The sequence below is a fragment of the Salvelinus alpinus genome, chromosome 32 (genome assembly GCF_045679555.1).
Source record: "Salvelinus alpinus chromosome 32, SLU_Salpinus.1, whole genome shotgun sequence".
NCBI lineage: Eukaryota > Metazoa > Chordata > Actinopteri > Salmoniformes > Salmonidae > Salvelinus > Salvelinus alpinus.
In genome coordinates, this window is record NC_092117.1 from 22,077,189 (window position 1) to 22,100,050 (window position 22,862).

The 22,862-nt window shown below is 41.1% G+C and overlaps 1 protein-coding gene across 6 annotated transcripts in view; it reads left to right on the forward strand.

Moving 5' to 3' along the window:
* Window positions 1-22,862, forward strand: part of LOC139562100 (protein bicaudal C homolog 1-like) — a 70,041-nt gene that overhangs the window by 18,236 nt on the left and 28,943 nt on the right. For all 6 annotated transcript variants that reach the window (XM_071379439.1, XM_071379441.1, XM_071379442.1 and 3 more), the window contains exons 2-3: window positions 7,740-7,786; window positions 17,954-18,023. In XM_071379439.1, the coding sequence (XP_071235540.1) occupies window positions 7,740-7,786; window positions 17,954-18,023 (117 nt within the window). The remainder of the gene's footprint in view (window positions 1-7,739; window positions 7,787-17,953; window positions 18,024-22,862) is intronic.

Consider the following 22,862-nt stretch of genomic DNA (forward strand, 5'->3'; position numbering starts at 1 on the left):
ATCTTTGCCTGCCAGCATCTTCAGAAAACAGTGTTGCTGCAGACTGTTTAGCAGTTTTGCATCGTTTCAAATCAAATGTTATTGGTCACATGCAGATGTTATTGTGGGTGTAGCGAAATGCTTGTGTTCATAGCTCCAACATTGCAGTAATATCTAACAATTCACAACAATACACACAAAACTAAAAGTAAAACAATGGAATTAAGAAATATATAAATATTAGGATGAGCAATGTCAGAGTGGCATTGACTAAAATACAGTAGAATAGAATAGTGTATACATATGAGATGAGTAAAGCAGTATGTAAACATTATTAGGGACTAGTGTTCCATTATTAAAGTGGCCAATGATTCCATGTCTATGTATATAGGGCAGCAGCCTCTAAGGTACAGGGTTGAGTAACAGGGTGGTGATGGCTATTTAACAGTCTAATGGCCTTGAGATTGAAGCTATTTTTCAGTCTCTCGGTCCCAGCTTTGATGCATGCACCTGTACTGACCTCGCCTTTTGGATGATAGTGGGGTAAACAGGCCATGGCTCGGGTGGTTGATAATCTTTTTGGCCTTCCTGTGACATCGGGTGCTGTAGGTGTCCTGGAGGGCAGGCAGTATACGCCCGGTGATGCGTTGGGCAGACCACACCACCCTCTGGAGAGCCCTGTGGTTGCGGGCGGTGCAGTTGCCGTACCAGGCAGTGATACTCAATTGTGTGCATCAATTGTGCATCTGTAAAAGTTTGTGAGGGTCTCAGGGGCCAAGCCAAATTTCTTCAGACTCCTGAGGTTGAAGAGGCGTGGACCATTTCAGATTATCAGTGATGTGTACACCAAGGAACCTCTACCTTCTCCACTGTGGTCCTGTTGATGTGGATAGGGGCGTGCTCCCTCTGCTGTTTCCTGAAGTCCACAATCAGCTCCTTCGTTTTGTTGATGTTGAGGGACACGTTAGATTCCTGGCACCACTCCGCCAGTGCCCTCGCCTCCTCCCTGTAGACTGTCTCGTCATTGTTGGTAATCAGGCCTACTACTGTTGTGTCGTCTGCAAACTTGATGATAATATAGTTACTGTCACTGAGATAGTGGCTTTACTTCTACCAGGGCCTGGGTTTTGACCCCTGTTGTAAATTCTGATTGTACCACTTGAATAAAAACTCAAATGTTATGGACATTGAGATTTGATTAACAAATTGTCTCATTGAGAACATGACAGAACATTGTGCTTTATTTCTTTCTTGTTTCTGTATGTCATGAAGAGCTGTAGGCTAAATCTCAAAGTGCTAGGCTAAAGTACACCTGCTGCTGTGCATGTCTCCATTGTCCCATAACAACCTACAGAGCTAAGGCAGTGTTAGTATTTTGGTGAAGCAGAGTGTATATTGTTTTGACAGTATAGAATTAAACCAACTGAAAGCTATCATTCGGTACTGTATGTTACCCACCCACTACCAGAGGCTTAATCTTTCCCAAAGTCACACATGCTAGCCCAGTATCATCCAATCTCCTAGTGTGGCCCAAATAGGTTGTTTCATCCACCTCATCCCTTGGGCTTCCAATAGAAATACTCCCGCCTCTCAACGGTGTGATTCACCACATTCCTCATCCACAATGACCTGTAACTCCCACAGGACGTCCTGACCCCTGGCCCCAACCTGCTCCTACTTCTGTGAAAACATCAAACATCATTAACCTTTGGTATTCTCTTTTTAAATTATGTTCCCTGTAATCTAATTTGTTTTCCAATTTCAGACTAGTTGGGGACTGTGAGTGTAGAAATAGTATTTCATGTGAAATTTATGGGCCACATTCTTCTGAGTGAAGCAGGCTCTCTAGTGAAACATTTACAGACGTGTTTGCGGGGGAGTAAGTACAAGGATGTGTGAAACTTACTTTCTGTAGGCATTACTCCATTGCCAAGGGCCAGTTTGTCTGGACATTAACACCACCAGTTGGGGTCATTTGTTCGCTTATCTAATGCTTACATTTGTGCTTACCCAGGACATGTTATGTTGAGAAAGGAAAGCAAAATCCATTTTTCCCTTCAAATCATGTCAAGACACTAGTATTGCATTTTACCACACATTATGCAACTCATGGTGATCCTGACTGGAGAATGAAGGAGGTACCTTTGCACATGTTTGCATATTAAAGTTTAAGTCTAATTGTGGCTAGGTTGTAGGGAACCAACCTGGATCAATCTCAGGATCATTATATATTGATATTCTGTCATGTTGTCAACCCCTCCACAACATTAACTGCATTTGTGTTGATATCAAGAAAGCAAAATAACTTTCATTTCAATAGCAAATCATGGTGACATACTATATGACATTGTCCTGCAGTCTTTTTCCAAAAACACATACTGCGTGTTTCCATGGACCAATTCTAGCCAGTTAATCATTCTGAATGTTGACCTTTTCAGTAATTTTTCTATAGAAAATGCATTGCTCTCCAGAGGTAATACTAAACAGAACATTGGGTTAGGTTAAGGGCAATTCCATGGTAACAGAGTGACACTGAGACTCAGATTTCTCACTTCAAAATGTATGTCAAACAAAAACCAATGATTGCAAAGTTAAACAAACCATACAACTCTATGCGCAAATGACAGTTTCCACTGAAATGTTACAAAAACACATGGCAACAGAATGATGGTTTGTGCTGATTGTTCCGTTATTCAAGAAACTACTGTACTGAACTTTACTGTACTCTACTGTGATGTATTTTGATGTCAACTTGTGAAACATGGACGTAGACTATGATTGGTTCAGATTTGGTCGGGACTAACCAAATTTGGTCTTGTTTAGTGGTGGAACTCATTAAAATAATAGCCAGTGTGTATAATAATACCCAAATATGCAAAGGAGAATATTACATATTTCTACCTTTGTGTACCTATTCAGGATACATCACCATGATGGATATGAATATCCATAATTATGCATTTCTGTGTAGTACAGATCAGGGACCCATGAATTCCGTTACTGCAATTCTGTTACCGGGTGTAAATCCACTTCACCTACTGTAGTTCAATAACCAAAATCGATTTTTGACATGACACCTTAGTTGAGTTCCCATTCTTTCTGCAGACATATTTGAATCTTAATTTGGAGCAGATATACTATACAACAGTATGTGGACACTTCTTCAAATTACTGGATTCGGCTATTTCAGCCACACCCGTTGCTGACAGGTGTATAAAATCGAGCACACAGCCATGCAATCTCCAAAGGGAAACATTGGCAGTAGAATGGCCTTACTAAAGAGCTCAGTGACTTTCAACGTGGCACCATCATAGGATGCCACCTTTCCAACAAGTCAGTTCGTCAAATTTCTGCCCTGCTAGAGCTGCCCCGGTTAACTGTAAGTGCTGTTATTGTGAAGTGAACGTCGGGGAGCAACAACGGCTCAGCCGCAAAGTGGTTGGCCACACAAGCTCACAGAACGGGACCACCGAGGGCTGAAGCGCGTAGCGCATAAAAACGTCTGTTCTCGGTTGCAACACTCGCTACCGAGTTCCAAACTGCCTCTGGAAGCAACGTCAGCACAAAAACTTTTTCAGGAGCTTCATGAAATGGGTTTCCATAGCCGAGCAGAAGTGGTGGAAAAATGACCCAATTGTCACGCTTGAGTGAAAGTAAAGATACCTAGAAAATGACTCAAGTGAAAGTCACCCAGTAAAATACTTCTTGAGTAAAAGTATTTGGTTTGAAATGTATTTGCTAAAATATACTTAAGTATCAATAAAAAAATATTCCTTATATTAAGCAAACCAGACCACACCATTTTCTTGTTTCGTTTTTTGCGGATAGCCAGGGGCACACTGCAACATTCAGACAACATAATTTACCAACAAAGCATGTGTGTTTAGTGAGTCCACCAGATCAGAGGCAGTAGGGATGACCAGGGATGTTCTCTTGAAGTGTGTGAATTGTACCATTTTCTTGTCTTACTAAGCATTCAAAATGTAACAAGTACATTTTGGGTGTCAGGGAAAATGTATGGAGTAAAAAGTAAATAATATGTAAAATATAAATAGTGTGGCCTCCCGAGTGGCTCAGCGGTCTAAGGCACTACGTCAGTGTTGAGGCGTCACTACAGACTAGGGTTTGATCCCAGGCTGTGTCACGGCCGGCCGTTACCGGGAGTCCCATAGGGCAGCGCACAATTGGCTTAGCGTCGTCTGGGTTAGAGGAGGGTGTGGCCGGGGGGCTTTCCTTGGCTCATCACACTCTAGCGACTCCTTGTGGCAGGCCGGGTGCCTGCAAGCTGACCACAGTCGTCAGTTGAACGGTGTTTCCTCCAACACATTGGTGCGGCTTGCTTCCGGGTTAAGCAAGCAGGTGTTAACCAGCCAAGCAGCGCTGCTTTTTATGATTCGGAGGGCGCATGACTTGACCTTCGCCTTTCCTGAGCCTGTTGGGGAGTTGCAGCGATGAAACAAGATCGTCCCTACCAATTGGATATCACAAAATTGGGGATGAAAAGGGGGTAAAATTACAAACAAAACAACAAAAACGTGTATTTATATATATATATATATATATATATATATATATATATATATATAAAACCTACAGTTGAAGTCGGAAGTTTACATGCACCTTAGCCAAATACATTTAAAATCAGTTTTCACAATTCCTGACATTTAATCCTAGTAAAAATTCCCTGTCTTAGGTCAGTTAGGATCACCACTTTATTTTAAGAATGTGAAATGTCAGAATAATAGTAGAGGGAATTATGTTTTTCAGCTTCTATTTCTTTCATCACATTCCCAGTGGGTCAGAAGTTTACAAACACTCAATTCATATTTGGGTCAAATGTTTCGGGTAGCCTTCCACAAGCTTTTCACCCATTCCTCCTGACAGAGCTGGTGTATAACTGAGTCAGGTTTGTAGGCCTCCTTGCTCGCAAACGCTTTTTCAGTTCTGCCCACAAATTTTCTATAGGATTGAGGTCAGGGCTTTGTGATGGCCACTCCAATATCTTGACTTTGTTGTCCTTAAGGCATTTTGCCACAACTTTGGAAGTATGCTTGGGATCATTGTCCATTTGGAAGACCCATTTGCGACCAAGCTTTAACTTCCTGACTGATGTCTTGAGATGTTGCTTAAATATATCCACATCATTTTCCTTTCTTGTGATGCCATCTATTTTGTGAAGTGCACCAGTCCCTCCTGCAGCAAAGCACCCTCACAACATGATGCTGCCACCCCTGTGCTTCACGGTTGGGATGGTGTTCTCAGCTTGCAAGCCTCCCCCTTTTTCCTCCAAACATAACAATGGTCATTATGGCCAAAAAGTTTTATTTTTGTTTCATCAGACAGTGCAGTGCATATGCAAAATCTTGTAATAGAAATTGGGCGATTAGGGTGGGGTTTATACTTGCTTGCTGTTGCTCGTACAGATGAACGTGGTACCTTCAGGCATTTGGAAATTGCTCCCAAGGATGAACCAATTTTTTTTCTGAGGTCTTGGCTGATTCCTTTAGATTTTCCCATGATGTCAAGCAAAGAGGCACTGAGTTTGAAGGTAGGCCTTGAAATACATCCACAGGTACACCTCCAATTGACTGAAAGGATGTCAATTAGCCTATCAGAAGCTTCTAAAGCCATCACAACATTTTATGGAATTTTCCAAGCTGTTTAGAGGCACAGTCAACTTTGTGTATGTAAACTTCTGACCCACTGGAATTGTGATTAAGTGAAATAATCTGTCTGTAAACAATTGTTGGTAAAATTACTTGTGTCATGCACAAAGTAGATGTCCTAACCGACTTGCCAAAACTATAGTTTGTTAACAAGAAATTTGTGGAGTGGTTGAAAAACGAGTTTTAATCTCCAACCTAAGTGCAAGTAAACTTCCGACTTCAACTGTGTGTATATATATATATATATATATATATATATATATTTATGTGAAGTACAGATTCCCCCAAAACTACTTAAGTAGTACTTTGAAGTATTTTACACCACTGCTAAGCAGCGGCACACAAGCCTAAGATCACCATGTGCAATGCCAAGCATCGGCTGGAGTGGTGTAAAGCTCAACCCCATTTGACTCTGGAGCAGTGGAAACACGTTCTCTGGAGTGATTAATCACACTTCACCATCTGGCAGTGCGACGGACTAATCTGGGTTTGGCAGATGCCAGGAGAACACTACCTGCCCGAATGCATAGTGCCAACTGTAAAGTTTGGTGGATGAGGGAAATTGGTCTGTGACTGTTTTTCATGGTTCGGCCTTGGCCCCTTCCAGTGAAGGGAAACCTTAACGCTACAGCATACAATGACATTCTAGACAATTCTGTGCTTCCAACTTTGTGGCAACAGTTTGAGGAAGGCCCTTTCCTGTTTCAGCATGACCCCATGCACAAAGCAAGGTCCATACAGAAATGGTTTTTCGAGATCGGTGTGGAAGAACTTGACTGACCTGCACACAGCCCTGACATCAACCCCATCAAACACCTTTGTGATGAATTGGAACGCCGACTGCAAGCCAGGCCTAATTGCCCAACATCAGTGCCTGACCTCACTAATGCTCTTGTGGCTGAATGGAAGCAAGTCCCTGCAGCAATGTTCCAACATCTAGTGGAAAGCGTTCCCAGAATAGTGGAGGCTGTTATAGCAGAAAAGAAGGGACCAACTCCATATTAATGCCCATGATTTTGGAATGAGATGTTCAACGAGCAGGTGTCCACATACCTTTGGTCATGTAGTGTATTTTTTTGTTGTTTTGGTCACATAAAAAATAGGGAGATTTTACCAAAATTCTGTTACCAGATTTTGCATATACACTGTTCTTCCAGTAAATGTGTTTTGTAAAATGTTCAGTGGAAATTGTTAAAGTAGTTCTTGTGCATTGAATTGTATGGTTTGTTTAACTTTACAATCATTGGTTTGCTTGACAAAGATTTTGAAGTGAAAAATCAGTCTTCGTGTCACTCTTTTACTGTGGAATTGCCCTTAACCATAACATCATTCTTGTTATTACACCAAGGCCAATACGTATCACTGTACACCAGTGCTGTGGTGCTCCTGACCCAGTTTCTCTGAAAATGTGGTAAATATATCAAGAAAATAGAGAAACGCATCATTAGCAGCTTTGCATCAACTGCCTTAAATGACAGATGAACATGTGAATGCACTGCGGAGAACAACTATGTATTTTACATCAACAGAAAAGCCACAGGCCAGACAAATGGATGTATCTGTATCATAAACAAAGTATTGTTTTCACTGTGGTTAGGAAACTGTTCCGTGCCATATTTTACAGAGGTCTTGAGTATTTTTTTTCATTGCAAGTCTTTAAAATAATATTTGTTATACTCAGGGATATCCCTACAAAAGCTTGTGCTCTGCCAGATATGTCAGTAATTTCTCTTGTAGCTAACATTTCTAATGCCAGCCTTATGATACCATATTAATGCAGGAGGAGACATTGTCTGTCAAAAGTGTGAATATTCCAAAAAGATGGATCTCCCATCATGGTAGTATAGCACTGAGATCTTTTATACAAAGATCAGCAATTTGTTAGAAAGAAGCTGTATCTAATTATAAGGTTTATCAAGAATGAGTTTGACTTCTTTCTAAATGCAAAAATTAGATACTTTTGGGGATTTACACATTTACACATTCCCAGGACATTAGTTAACCCGAGCGTGATTTGGCTCTGTGAATGTTATACAGTACTGTATATTTAACAGTTGGTGGTTTCATGAATTGTTCCTTTTTCCTCTCTTACAGCGGCAACTGAGGGAAGAGTCAATGGTGGCGAGGACTTCTTTCAGAAGGTAAGTCTCGAGTCTGTATTATTGGATTGTGTTTGGATGTCCAGAGGAGAACACTCGGGTGATGAAATTAGAGAAAGTGTCAGGTGTTCCCCTAATAGGGTCCTGATAACAGAACGAAGACTTTCAAATAAGTTAGTATTACTTTTTGTTGAAACTATTGTACCTGATATTATTGTGGACCTTGTACTAGTCAGGCATGTGCTTGACAGGCTGAGGCTGCACATTCGATAGACCAAAGATGGACCACTCTCCACAATTAGAGTATGTACAGACAGAGACGGATGTAATACGCATTCATACACTATACACATTCATCTGTTTTGTTGTCATACTTTGTTAGCATTAAATATTTTTCTAAGACTCAGTTTAGTTTGTACTAGTCTGCTCTATGCTATTGCATAGGAACCTAAGTAATTGCCTGAAAGAAAATGGAAAAGTGTTTGAATGCACTGCTCCTGTCTAAAGTGCTGTTTCCTGAAGTGTTTCAACTTCCTCCACATAGTATGTTAATGGCCTTTAATTAACTAAGTGACGGACATTAGTTTATTTTAGCATTCTTTGTCTGGTTTTGAGGCAAGTTTATTTAAATGTAAAAGCAGGAGGCAATTTAACTGTCCCTACAGCCATTTCAAAACCAAGAATGCAAACCATGCGTCATCCCATAATTATTTTTTACCATAAATTCTAGACATGTTTTGTCTCTGTAAATATGAAGCTCAGTCAATTAAACGTATCTGACATAAATGTAGGTGGTGCCTTGGCTTGCCAATCATGCCTTTCCAAAGCCACTGCCCTGTCTTCACAGTTCACATGCAATCCTCCCTACGCCAACTTTCCATTCCAATGGATGCTTGTCAGAAGTTAAAAGACTAGTAACACAGACAGTGACGTTTTTATTGAAGAATTTCCGTTCAAATGGGTCTGTAATTTTCCTCCGATAGCATGACAACCACAGAGACCCAATTAATGTCAGTAAAATAAACATTGTAGAGATCTGGAACGCTTTATTTTAAAGAAAATGTATGAGGTTTGTGTGGACTACCTTGAAGTCGATGAAAATGTAAAGTGTAACTTGACCCTTTCCTTCCTCAAACATACCCATGAAGTTCCTCATATTTCACACACAATGATTCTCTCTCTCTCCCCTCCACTACACACACACACACACACGCACATAGTCTTTTTGAGGTAAACAGTTTGCAAAGAAAAGAACTAAACACTTGCAGGGATTTGCCTGTGGTAGATCACCCTCTTACTCACTGTCTGTTTGTCTTCCGTTCAGTCCAGGCCAGCTCTCAGCCCCCAGCATCTCATGCTGGGTCCAAGCATTGTTTCCCACTCAGATCACTGTATTAGATAATTTGTAATGTTTTGTTATATGGATCTTTGGTGTATTTTACTGATGGACAACATGCTTTATGTGTAGGCTATTATATAATCTCTCATTGACAGATTATGTGTGTAAAACAGGGATTGACAGACTGTGAGAATTTTACTTCTGGGTAACCAAGATTAGCTATAATAAAATGTGGAACTGCATTTAAAAAATATATATATTTTACCCTTATTTTACAAGGTAAGTTGACTGAGAACACATTCTCATTTACAGCAACGACCAGGGGAATAGTTACATGGTAGAGGAGGGGGATAAATAAGCCAATTGGAAACTGGGGATGATTAGGGGGCCATGACTGTATGAGGGCCAGATTAGATATTTAGCCAGGACACCGGGGTTAACACCCCTTCTCTTACGATAAGTGCCATGGGATCTTTACTGACCACTGATTTCCCTATCTGAAAGACGGGTGACATTTTAACTCAAAGACCATGGACCATTGAACAGTTCAACAGGCTATTAGGCCATCCAATTTCGGACCGTGAAGAGTTGGAATGGTAGACTATGGACCACAGAACTTTAGTGGAGGCTTTTGTCAAACATCTTTCAGTGCTGAGCCAGTCCCTCCCTCCTTATCCCTCGCCTGTGGTTCTGTAAACAACGGAAGCTTGATATACGAGCACTGATTCACTGTGATCTGAGGCCAGGAGGATTCTACTTCATTAGTTTAGGAGTACAACGCAGCCCTGTAGTTGTGTGCTGTTAAGCTAGTGTGAAAGGAAACTATTTAGATAATTTTTGTAGAAACTAGAGGGATAGAGAGAGGAAGAAATTGGAGAAAACGTGAAATGAGTCATCACATTGCAGTGAAGCAATCAGTTATGACTTTGAAGTGTCCATTGCAGCAAACCAATAGACATCTAAATTGGTTCGTTCCTCTGTAGATACCTAGTCACTTTTTATGTTGTAACAAGTGAAAAGAGTACTGATATATCCTACTCCACTAGAAGTACTGTTACTGTTGGAGCTAGGAACACAAGCATTTCGCTACACCCGCAATAACATCTGCTAAATATGTGTATGTGTCCAATAAAATTTGATTTGATTTGTTACTTTAATGAAATTTTACTCAAGCAAACTACTAGTATAAAAAAAACTACTCAAGTAAAAGTACAAAGTAGCTCATTTAAAAAGTACTCAGAGTAAAAGTCATTTTGTAACTTTTCAAATAAAAACATTGACCTTTATAGCTAATTTCGCTAAGGTTACCTGAACGTTGTTACACATGATATTTTCCATGCAATACATTGAAAAAGTAAGAGAAAAGTAATGTACCAGTATGAACTAAGTTCATTTTATTGCTTGAGTTGCAGCAAGGTACATCTGTATAGAAAATAACTGGATTTGTCAATACTATTAATATTTGAAAATAAATAATGTATTGATGAATTATACAAAATAAAGTACATAAACAAAAAAATCACCCATTTACGCTCTTCACTCACTCACTTCCCCTTTCACTCACTCACCCATACAAAGGCCAAATGGGGAGTGCTGGGACATACCTAAAGGATTTGATGTCAAATTAGCTCTGAAGGTAATAACAGAACATCATGGAAATAAATATGTTTGAGAAAACCCCCCTGAAATAGAGAAGGGGCTATCGATGTTGGGGGCTCTAGATATTGTATTAGATTGATTAACTATATATAGGCTACATACAGAGTACATTAGGTGATGTAGTGTTCCTTGAGCAAAAACAAAGGCGTTATGCTCTAACGCTGTCACGTTTCTCTGATCTTGCTGTTCAGTTTCATCAGGCGCTGATTTTGTGAACCGAGTTTATCCTGGCTCGCTTTGCAATGAAGAGCAGTCCAACACAGCTAAAAAGACACTCACAAGCGTCAGAGGCAGGCAGGCCTGTGTTCAGTTTGAGGGACAGCTTCTTTATGTATGGAAAAGAATGAAGCATGTCCATCTTGTCTGACACACAGGCAAGGTACCCATCCATCTCCCCTGTACCTTGTGACCTTCTCGGCACCTTCTTCATCAGATGAATGCTGCCTTTGTTGCTCTGTCTCAAACTCTGTCATTGTGTCAAGATGATGCTTCAGAAAACCAAATCTGTATAGTGTCAAATACACATAGAATATTTCAACAAATTCTGCTTTATGTGGCAACTTAGTTAATCATATCACTGACATTATAATAGCCCAAACAGACGTTCTATTCTTGTTATTCCCAGTTACTGTGACTAGAGTGACTTTGTCAGTTGTTCTCAGACCTAAAAAGTTGTCTAATGTTGAGATGAGTCCATGTCTAGCTGTACCTACTGTGTACACTCACACAGGTATATTATGCACAGTTAGACTTACTGAGTCTCTGGCTTTTAGATGAACCATATTCTAATTTACACAGACCAAATAGCTACAGCACATAGCAAAAAATCCTAGGATTCTCTAAATACTGTATGTCATGACCAAGCAAGCCAACGTTAACTAGCTAGCTAGCTACCTCACTTATGGATGTTAGACTAATGTTGTTAGCTAGCCCAGATAACTTAGTAGCTAGCTAGACACCACCACACATAGTGATATAGACGTGCTAGCCATAACGGCTATCATCATTGGGTGGTGGTTAGCCATGTAGCTACCTTAACTGCAAGGATAGTTTGCTAATGTTTGCATGCTAGACAACTAGGCTAACAGTAACGTATTGCAGCGACCCTGGATTATAAGCTCTTTTGTGGCAGAGTAGCTGGGTTTGGTGCCAGAAGGTTGAGGGTTCGAGCTGCACTTCATGCCTGTTTCAATACTATAAATTGGTGTCGGAAGTGATCGGACCTCGCATCCACGACAGTGCGTGTGCTTGACCGGTGAGCACGCTCCTGCAAGACTGCGTCCTGTGAGGTCTAGCATGAAGGTAGTAGTGTAGCGACCCTGGTTTATAAGAGCACACTTGAGCATGCTTTTGTGGAACCGTCGCTGGGCTTCGGGACTGAAGGTTGAGGGGTCGAGTCGCACTCCCTGCCTGTTTCATTAGAGCAGTGGTTCCAAAACTTTTTATAGTCCCGTACCCCTTGAAACATTCAACCTCCAGCTGCATACCCCCTCTAGCACAGGGTCAGCGCACTCTCAAATATTGTTTTTTTGCCATTGTAAGCCTGCCACACACACACACACTATACGATACATTTATTAAACCTAAAAATTTGTGTGAGTTTTTGTCCCACCCCGTCTCGTGGGAAGTGACAACGTTTTTATAGGACCAGGGCACAAATAATAATACAATAATAATCAATGCTCTTTATTTAACCATCTTACATATAAAACCTTATTTGTTAATCGAAAATTGTGAGTAACTCACCATAGGTTAATGAGAAGGGTGTGCTTGAAAGGATGCACATCACTCTGCAATGTTGGGTTATATTGGAGAGAGTCTCAGTCTTAAATCATTTCCACGCACAGTCTGTACCTGTATTTAGTTTTCATGCTAGTGTGGGCCGAGAATCCTCTCACATATGTAACAGTTTTGCTTCCGTCCCTCTCCTCGCCCCTGCCTGGGCTCGAACCAGGGACCCTCTGCACACATCGACAACAGTCACTCTCGAAGCACCGTTACCCATCGCTCCACAAAATCCGCGGCCCTTGCAGAGCAAGGGGAACAACTACTTCAAGGTCTCAGAGCAAGTGACGTCACCGATTGAAGCGCTATTAGCATGCACCCCGCTAACTAGCTAGCCATTTCACACAGGTTACACAGGTACGTGGTTGCAAAAGTCATCAGTGTCTTAACAGCGCGACTTGCCAAGGCAGGATATTCTGAGCGCAGCCCAATCCAGAAATCTGGCAATGATTAAATTCAAACGTTTCCTCCCTTTCACGATATGTCTCAAACTAAACTAAGTTCTTTCTGACTTTTTGAAAATCTTTCGACCATCATCGTTCAGTTTGTATGCACAGCTTGATTTGATTGACCCTGTATTGGCACAATGTGTGAAATTTGGATTTGATTTGGGCAATGATAAAAAAAAAAATAATAATATCTGTCTCCAAGGGACTAGCAATCTTTCCATGCCCTCATAATCATCTATTATGAACAGCCTCCAAAATTATACTCTGTAACGGATTATTTTAAAAACGTAGCGAAATAAAATGCTCCATTCAAAACATACTCAAGTAAAAGTTAAATGACTTACTTTGAAAAATACTTAGAGTACAAACACTCTGAAACTCAATGACTGTGACGAGAGTATTTGTATAGTCTCTGGTTTTAAACAGTAGAAGATATTGTGCAGTAGCTCTTAATTTTGGATTATCTTTTGAACTATGCACATATTAGTTGAACGCCTTAAGGTAAATGTCTCCAAACATAATGGAGCTTGTGAGAGTTAGCACATGGATTGTTGGCACACGTTTAATTCATCCGATCAGTCTCATTGGATGAAAACCGTGGATGGATCATTAACTAAGACCCTCTGCTCTCAGCTTCTGTTGAAACAGGAGAACTATCTCTCAATTCCCGCCCACATCCCTTTACCTTCCTAAACCCTCTGTCTCTCTCTAACACACACATACACACACACACTCTGAATCCACTGCTGCACCAATGCAATACAGGAAGAAAGTCCACTCCATCCATGTTGATTGCCATCGTGCCACACACACACATGTATAAACTCACGTGCACCCAGCACATGTGGCTGTTTTTATGACATTGCCATAATGACATCCTGTTCGATTTGGGTTACAGTATGTAACTGCACCTCCTGCAAGATCCAATCATCATCATTTATTATGAAACTTATCATAACACTAAACGTATGCATTATTTGAAAAGGGTGTGGTAGTAGAAAGACTAAAGAGTGGAACATTAAATGTATAGTTAACCTAATTTGTGCAAATATCTGACCCATTTGAGAGGTATGTGCTGGCGCCTTCATAAAAATAAACTCCATCCACCCTTAAAATGGTGTGTGGTCTGTCTGAAATCACTCCCATCTGTATGGCCTTGCCAAGAACAGCAACTATGAAGAGGAAGAAAGTTCCTGAACAAGACCCTATAGAGAGAAATAAATTGAATGGCCCGTAAAGTTTGGACTTTGGAAACTATATAATTGCATATACCTCTATAAACACACGGTTGTGTGTTTCATCACAATTTCAATCATTTGACATCACTTTCATAGGGTTCTGCACTGCTTTGTATTATCTGGCTTTCCAAACATGCCAGGCCTTTACTGAGCCATACATTTCCTGATTGGACGCAACAACGGCCAGTGGTCATCTCATAACTATTGTGTTGCCTTGCATGTTGCTATGCGACATTATACAATTCCTGTATCCATTTTATCATGTTATATCATACAGTATCTGATCATAGCCCATTCCCTGGCCATTCCTGGATTTTGTGTAGTTTTGCCAATGTCAATATTTTGGTAGAAATGCATTACATATGTATGTACTGGTGTAGCTGAAGAACTTAAGTGCCACATGGAGTAAAAAGACGAGTTGGGTTTCTTCACCGGGACAATCATTTTGTGGAATTAATATGAATACCTCGGTGACAAAATGCAGAAACCCCATTTATTGGCTCATGAGACTGATACAATTGGGGAGGGAAAGGTCCAAATGGGGGAGGGGATCAGAGCCGAAATTCCTGAACAACATGAAGAACAAAATGTTCTAGAGATGTGTTTTCGTTATACAGTTGAGTGGGAGCACGTGTTTATAGAAGAAAAGTCTACGGGGGGTTCATATAAAATGTACGATAAGATGCTAACTTGTGTATCATGATGAAGACAATGTGCTAGAAAGTGGGAGAGAAACGGAGATAAATCTCTGATGCAAATCTTGGATTTGGATATCCCTGGGGCTAGATTTTCCAGTGTAAAATGGTACAACGGAGTGGAGTCCACGATTATTAGAGGTCAACTGTATACTATGTCGTCCTCATAGTTGGAAGCAAAACATTGTTTCCACAAAGTCCTAGCATGTTAGAATCCGGTAAATTAGTATCTGTCCGATTCAGAAAACAAACTGCTCTATTCTGTTTGTTAGGAAGGAAATACATCCAAAATTATGTTTATTTTCCCTTCACCCAAAAGACTACCTTCCTGGATCTCTATTTTATTGGTATTATCCTGTGAAATGGTTAGAAGTGTCACAGCCAAGAGCTTTCATGAGAACTCCAGCTTGGCAGGGGCTTTTCCTGCTATTAGATGAAGATAATACCCAAGACCAGTAACATGAGCCAAGGTCTTTAGTGAGAAAGGGAAAAATGCAACTCAACAAGACACATTTGTTATACTGTAGGAATGTGATTTATATTGTGGAAGCGGTTTTTTGGCTGCCAATACTGTAGTGGATTTGTTTTATTGGTTTCAATGAAGAAGGCAGAGACATAACAACCTGATTCAATTGAGACTTTTCATAAAAAGAGTAACTTGTTTTTTCCCCAAAACATAAGTTTGTAGCTTTTGTATTGTGAATAGGCTCCACAATCAGTGATGCTACATAGAAGAACTATGTGGATGCATCAGTCCATCTGTGATTTGTAAACACTGGAAATTAATAACTAAGCCCAACCTCTACCAGATATTGAGTTTATTTTGTATAGGTTACTTTTTCACAGATACAATAAATCTTACCTTTGCAATTGAATTGACTAGATCAGTTGAATTTGAAATTGTTGAAATTCAATATTGTTATGTATGTTTACATGGGGCCCTGCAATAACTAGGATCAATATTTTTGTCAATCTTATTGCAAGCTCAAAGTAAGATTGTGAAGCATGCAAGTACCCCATTATTATGTAGCCAACGCACACACTCTCTTCTTTATGCTCCACTTCACTTTCCATATTTGTGTGTGATTATAGTATGTTTGAGAAACTCAGTGAGGCTTGAAGGGCCGTCCACTCAACCATCAGTGGTCTTTAACAGTGTGGAATACCGGAGTGAAAATGCACACGTTCAACTAGCACTGCCCTACTGGTGTTTGAGACTGGTGCAGGAACATCTGTCAGTCAGTTTGGAGGGTGTTTAGAGGATGCCATGCAGGCCCACTTCCCAAACATATGGAGGAATTTGGACATTTCCCCTATGAATACTGTGCTGCATGAAGATAGGAAATTGTAGAATGAAGGCTGTTCTTTAGTATTTTTCTTAGAAATGCAGTTCAATACATAAATAGGGACCATAGATCCAGCAATGTGACAGTTACTCTAATGAGTAAGTACTGTACAATCCTGACCATAGACAGGGACATTTACAGTAAGCATGTTGTCCCTCTCTGCATGGGTTTCCATGTGAGGCCCTTGCATAACCACTGAAGCCCAGGAAAAACTTGGATCAGCTTCATACTGCATGAGGGAACAGTCATAAGGCGCTCACGTGTCCAAGCCAGTCTTGAGTTCATTCCTTCTCCATCCAAAAACATGAGCCCCCGGTACGCGTTAAAGCAAACAATCACGACAGGACCTTTTGTAAAAACAAGGAAATTGAGGACAAGGACAGATCTCTGTGTTTTGGAGATGAATGGTTTTCAGAAATATTCATTTCTAATGTGAACCACCAGTCAGCAGGTCTCCATAAGGCGATGCAGATGGTTCATGTTTCTCAGGGCTTAACTGTGTGATCCCCTGTCAATGTTCAGGAAGTTAGGTGAAGGTGAGCGGCCTCATGAGCGTGTGGATGAGGAGTGTAGTACCTCAGAATAGCATACTCTGTCCTCTCAGACTTTGCTCTTTCTTTTTTTGGGGTTCTTTTTTGTTTCCCATTTGTGCAAATGCTCCTGGTTACGATGGGTAGGCTAGTCAACAGGCTCTCACAGAATGCAGCTGACGCGTTTCATGTTGTCCTAAACCAACAACATCCAGTCCACTTCAGAAAATATGTAGACGTCGGCTTTTTTCGTCACTGAGTACCGCCGGGAAACATTTGTTTCAGTAAGTTTTTATATCAAAAGGCATGTTTTGGCTTGATCGTACCATTTCTCCACCGTTCTGGTTCATTTCTCCAGTTTCCTTTTTTGAGTTTGACTTTCGCGCACGTTCTCTCCTTCAGAGTGCAAGGCCTTTTTAGAAAATTGTTGATGGTAGACCTCTCTTCGTAGGTGCTCTCCAAAGTCAGCATGGCAAGACGTTAGAGGAGGTGTAAGGCATTGTCCCAAGTTTAGACAAGCCTCGAGCCACATTCAATCAGCCATTAAAACAGCAGAATTGTGAATGTTTCTGGCCAACGCTGACTAGAACGTGGTCCTCATTTAATACTGTTTATTTGAAGTGAGGCTGGATCTCTTATGTTTAATATAATCTCTCTTAACCCTGAAGTAAAATCTTGCATAATTTGGTCAGCTGCGTGATTAACCTTTGTGTTCGTACATGTTAGAAATTGTGAGCTCCGGTTTCAAGAGGAAACTCTCAGCCCCCCCACACACATGCGCAAAGCACTGCAGTTTAAGCACCCCCTTCGCCCAATCCTGAAGCGTCCAAATAACCAGTGACGAAAACCCCCAAAATGTAATGATGCTAGTTATCTCATGCATCGCATTGTCCCTGCAGATTCTTCAGTCTACACGCAAAATCTGCCCACATGAGATTGTTTAAAATGACACCTGTGTTAAGATGTGTGTGTGTTTATAGCAATGTGTACCATGCAGTTATCATCTGTCATGTAAAATTGGTCATCTAAACAGACTACAGTATAGGCACTCTCAAGAAGAATCATGGCGCAATTATCGGTTTTCTGATCTCCATTTCTGTACTATTGAACTAAGATATGTAAACACTTTCTTTTTCCTTTTATTGAATATGACCAATATCTATTTCAGGTCATGGATGAAACCAAAACACAGATAGCGTGGCCTTCCAAACTGAAGATCGGCGCCAAGTCCAAAAAAGGTGAATATTTGTTTTGATTGTACAGATCAGCTGTAGTTATATAAAAAAGAACATCCCTCCTGTTTACTGCCCTACAATTCACTCCACTGTTGCTTTTTCATTTCCGGATGTAAGTCTTTAGGTTTGTTTGTGGAAGATATATGCTGATTATGTCTATACATGAAGAGTATAAATCAGTTTATTTTCAAGGACAACATATGCTTGTTTGTTTTCCCTCTGAAAGACCCCCCTAAGTCATTTTTATAATCAAGAAAAAGGTCACAGCAGTATATTCATATTTTGACCACTTACTCTTCTCTCTGGTCAGTCATTTCAGACTTTACACCAATTTGTAAGTTTGTTTGAGGGCACTTGTTAGAAGTTATGTGCATGTAATGGCTGAGTTGTTCCACTGCTCTGTTGTTCCACTGCTCTGTTGTTCCACTGCTCTGTTGTTCCACTGCTCTGTTGTTCCACTGCTCTGTTGTTCCACTGCTCTGTTGTTCCACTGCTCTGTTGTTCCACTGCTCTGTTGTTCCACTGCTCTGTTGTTCCACTGCTCTGTTTGTTCCACTGCTCTGTTTGTTCCACTACTCTGTTTGTTCCACTGCTCTGTTGCCAATAAAACACTACAGCTATTTAAAGCTTGTCCGGGGGAGGGTTGGTTTTGACCTGCCCCCTTTGTTGTCCTCAAGGGAATGCCAGTGTGTCTTCATGCCAAATGTAAAATCCCATAACTTGATGTAACTTCCTGGAAACTTTTTAACAGCTCTTCTACCCCCAGTCGATTTAGAGTGTGCCCCACCCATCCTCCCAACTTCATTCACAAATCTAATTTCCATTGAGAGAGCAGTTTGTCCATTTAATTTCCGCCCTATGATTTGTTGGGTGTCAGCCTTTTAGTATTACGTAAACCAAGAAGAGGCACGAACAATTTCCACTAATGTCTTCCAGTTATCTCATGAGTGCATGCACTGCATTTTTGTGCCTTTGGAGGAAAAACACATGTATTTGTGGTCATGTGTCCTTCACAACCAGAGGGGAGAGAGTACTTCTTGGTACTATAATCAACCCTGTAATCTACCCAGAATGACTGGATAGCCTACACCTGTGAGTTTGATCTGAGGATAGCCATCAATCCCCTTCCATTCTGCTTCTCCACTCTCTTATGTCTTGGATATTTGGAACATTAAACTACCATTATGAAAGTCAATCATTTACAAATTGGAGGTTGCTAAAACTCAAACTATTTGTCCCACTTTATGTAATCATTATGTGTCGCCATTGTCTCTGAAAAGCGACGCTTGTAGTATTTTACTCTGCCCTCTTAATGCCTGTGAGTCATGAGAAAATGTGAGAGTTGTTTGCAAGGCCTCCGTGCAGGTCCCCTCAGCCTCTCCATCAAAGTGTCAGGCCTTAACACCTTCAGCTAGCACCACTACCACCTGCACCAGTGTGATAAGACCAGAGTCCGGCCCCTAGAACAGGCCGTCATCAATATACCGTCAGGTGATTCATAGCAGAACAGTATCTCTGAGAGGCAGGCAGGCTCATATTACACTTTACCAGAACATGTCACCATGAGAATAAATGGCTAATGTCTTTACACATTTATATGTATGACCAGTGGGAAATGCTCCGACTATCCATCTTAGGATATGTTTTGAATTGACAGCATTTTATTGTTTAACTGTTTGTTTGGTTTTTACATAATTTTATACTTGGTTGTTACCCATTTCACCGATACACTTTCTGTTCAGAATATGCAATATAGTAGCCTATCAGTTAATTAAATACATCCTTGCATGACAATGGAAGACTTCATTCATGGGTAGGCTTTTTTGAACAACATTTTGGTCTTTATCACTACTCTCGACACATAGCCACAGAGTAGTGACTTACACCTTTAATATACACATGTAAAAATAAATATATATATGAAAGACATCACAAGTTGTCAATATAAAAGAACGGTAGAGCATATCAACAGCGCCTACTGTAGGTCAGACCGAGCCTCGTGATCAAGGAAAATATTTAATTTGGCCTACTCATTATGAAGTTGGGCAGTTAAACGTCACCCAACATCAGTGTTGGGTTAGTAGTGCATGTAGTAGTTTCCTCTCCTTATGTTGAAGTGGCCTATGGCCATGCTCGCACATAAAGTTTAGGAAAACATATTTGTATCCTGCTTCTTCAGTTCTGACAGTGATCACAGGCAACATGTAATCGAAGGTAGAACTTTATGCAGGGCTTCATTCTATTCTAATCAACATTGGAGAGGTTAGACATAGTGCCTTCGGAAAGTATTCAGACCTTGACTTTTTCCACATTTTATTATGTTAAAGCCTTATTTTAAAATGGATTAAATAAATAATAAATCCTCAGCACTCTACACAAAATACCCCAAAATGACCCCAACATTTTTTGGGGTTGATATTTTTGCAAATGTATACTTATTTACATAAGTATTCAGACCCTTTGCTATGAGACTTGTAATTGAGCTCAGGTGCATCCTATTTCCATTGATCATCCTTGAGATGTTTCTACAACTTGATTGGAGTCCACCTGTGGTAAATTCAATTGATTGGACATGACTGGGAAAGGCACACACCTGTCTATATAAGGTCCCACAGTTGACAGTGCATGTCAGAGCAAAAACCTAGCCCTGAGGTCGAAGGAATTGTCCGTAGAGCTCCGAGACAGGATTGTGTCGAGGCACAGAACTGGAGAAGGGTACCAAAACAATTCTGCAGCATTGAAGGTCCCCAAAAATACAGCGGCCTTCATCATTCTTAAATGGAAGAAGTTTGGAACCACCAAGGCTCTTCCTAGAGTTGGCCGCCCAGCCAAACTGAGAAATCGGGGGAGAAGGGCCTTGGTCAGGGAGGTGACCAGAGCTCCAGAGTTCCTCTGTGGAGATGGGCGAACGTTCCAAAATGACAACCATCTCTGCAGCACCACCAATCAGGCCTTTATGGTAGAGTGGCCAGACGGAAGCCACTCCTCAGTAAAAGGCACATGACAACCTGCTTGGAGTTTGCCAAAAGGTACCTAAAGACTCTCAGACCATGAGAAGCAAGATTCTCTGGTCTGATAAAACGAAGATTGAATTCTTTGACCTGAATGTCAAGCATCACATCTGGAAGAAACCTGGCACCATCCCTACGGTGAAGCATGGTGGTGGCAGCATCATGCTGTGGGGATGTTTTTCAGCGGCAGGGACTGGGAGACTAGTCAGGATCAAGGCAAAGATGAACAGAGCAAAGTACAGAGAGATCCTTGATGAAATCCTGCTCCAGAGCGCTCAGGACCTCAGACTGGGGTGAAGGTTCACCTTCCAACAGGACAATGACCATAAGCACACGGCCAAGACAACGCAGGAGTGGTTTCGGGACTCATGTCCTTGAGTGGTCCAGCCAGAGCTCGGACTTGAACCTGATCGAACATCTCTGGAGAGACCTGAAAATAGCTGTGCAGCAACGCTCCCCATCCAACCTGACAGAGCTTGAGAGGATCTGCAGAGAAGAATGGGAGAAACTCCCCAAATACAGGTGTGCCAAGCTTTTAGCATCATACCCAAAAAGACTTGATGCTGTAATCGCTGCCAAAGGTGCTTCAACAAAGTACTGAGTAAAGGGTCTGAATAGTTATGTAAATGTACTATTTCAGTTTTTATGTGTAATTTTTTTTTTACATTTCTCAACCTCTTTGCTTTGTCATTATGGGGTATTGTGTGTAGATAGTTTTTTCGCCTCATCAATTTAATCCATTTTAGAATAAGGCTGTAACGTAACAAAATGTGGGAAAAGTCAAGGGGTCTGAATATTTTCCGAAGGCACTGTATTTATCTTTTGTGCAAGTAGTCCAAGTTCATGGCATTTGGTCAAGGCGGGCACTCTTTACACGCGGGAATCATTTGGAAAATGTTTAGCTTTTCGGGAAATCGGGACAGCAGCAAGACCATTAACCTGAACTCGACTTCCAACTTGTTATGTTTGTTCAGCCGCCATTCTTTCACCAATCTTTCTTCGTCTTTCATTCATTTTGCAGATGTTAAACATCTGCGGTACCTAGATCCAAATTGACTTTAATTCTGAGCGTTTGTGTGATACTTCAGGGTGTAAGCCCATGCTGGAAAAAAGTATTTGCCAGTAAGCAGAGGGTTCAGAAATTGTAAATTTTTTGTCAAGTGTCAACTACCAAGACTATTCTTCTTAGCTGTATTGCCATATTTTTGCTTTTCTAGGTGTTTTGTGTGTCAAATTAACACTTAAGGTGTTCCACAGTCAATCATATGAGTACACACCGCTCACTTAAAAAATGTGTGGGTGTTCCACGTCACACATAGCAACACTCATTTTGCCCCACTAATGAGTACCAGATGTGCAGGTTAGGCCAGTGGAAGGCCAACACGCCCTCTGCTGGTGAGATGCCACCAGAGGAAGTAGATGTGGACTTTACAGTCTCTAGTCACAGCTGTGTGTTTGGAATGTTTCCTAGAACCAAAGCTGTGTCAGTCACCTCTAATACTGCTGTGTTTTTCCTTTGTTTTTCTGTCTGACTGCGCCCACTCCTATCTTGATGTAACCCAATGTGGACTTGAGGCATTTAGGTTGTTTTTGTTTCGTTTTTTTTGTCTCACAGTATTTTTCTTTTCACTCTTCTATGATCTTGTTTCAGCGTTGAGGCCACGGAGGTCCCATGTCGCACTGACGAGATCCACACGGCCTTCCACTGCTCCCACAATCCCTCCCCAGGCCCATTTTTAAAAAATGGAACACTGAGGCTCCTAAACACTTCCCTGCAGCAGCATTCCAGAGCCTAGCCAACCCAGATCTCTCCTCAGTAGGGACCAGGGCC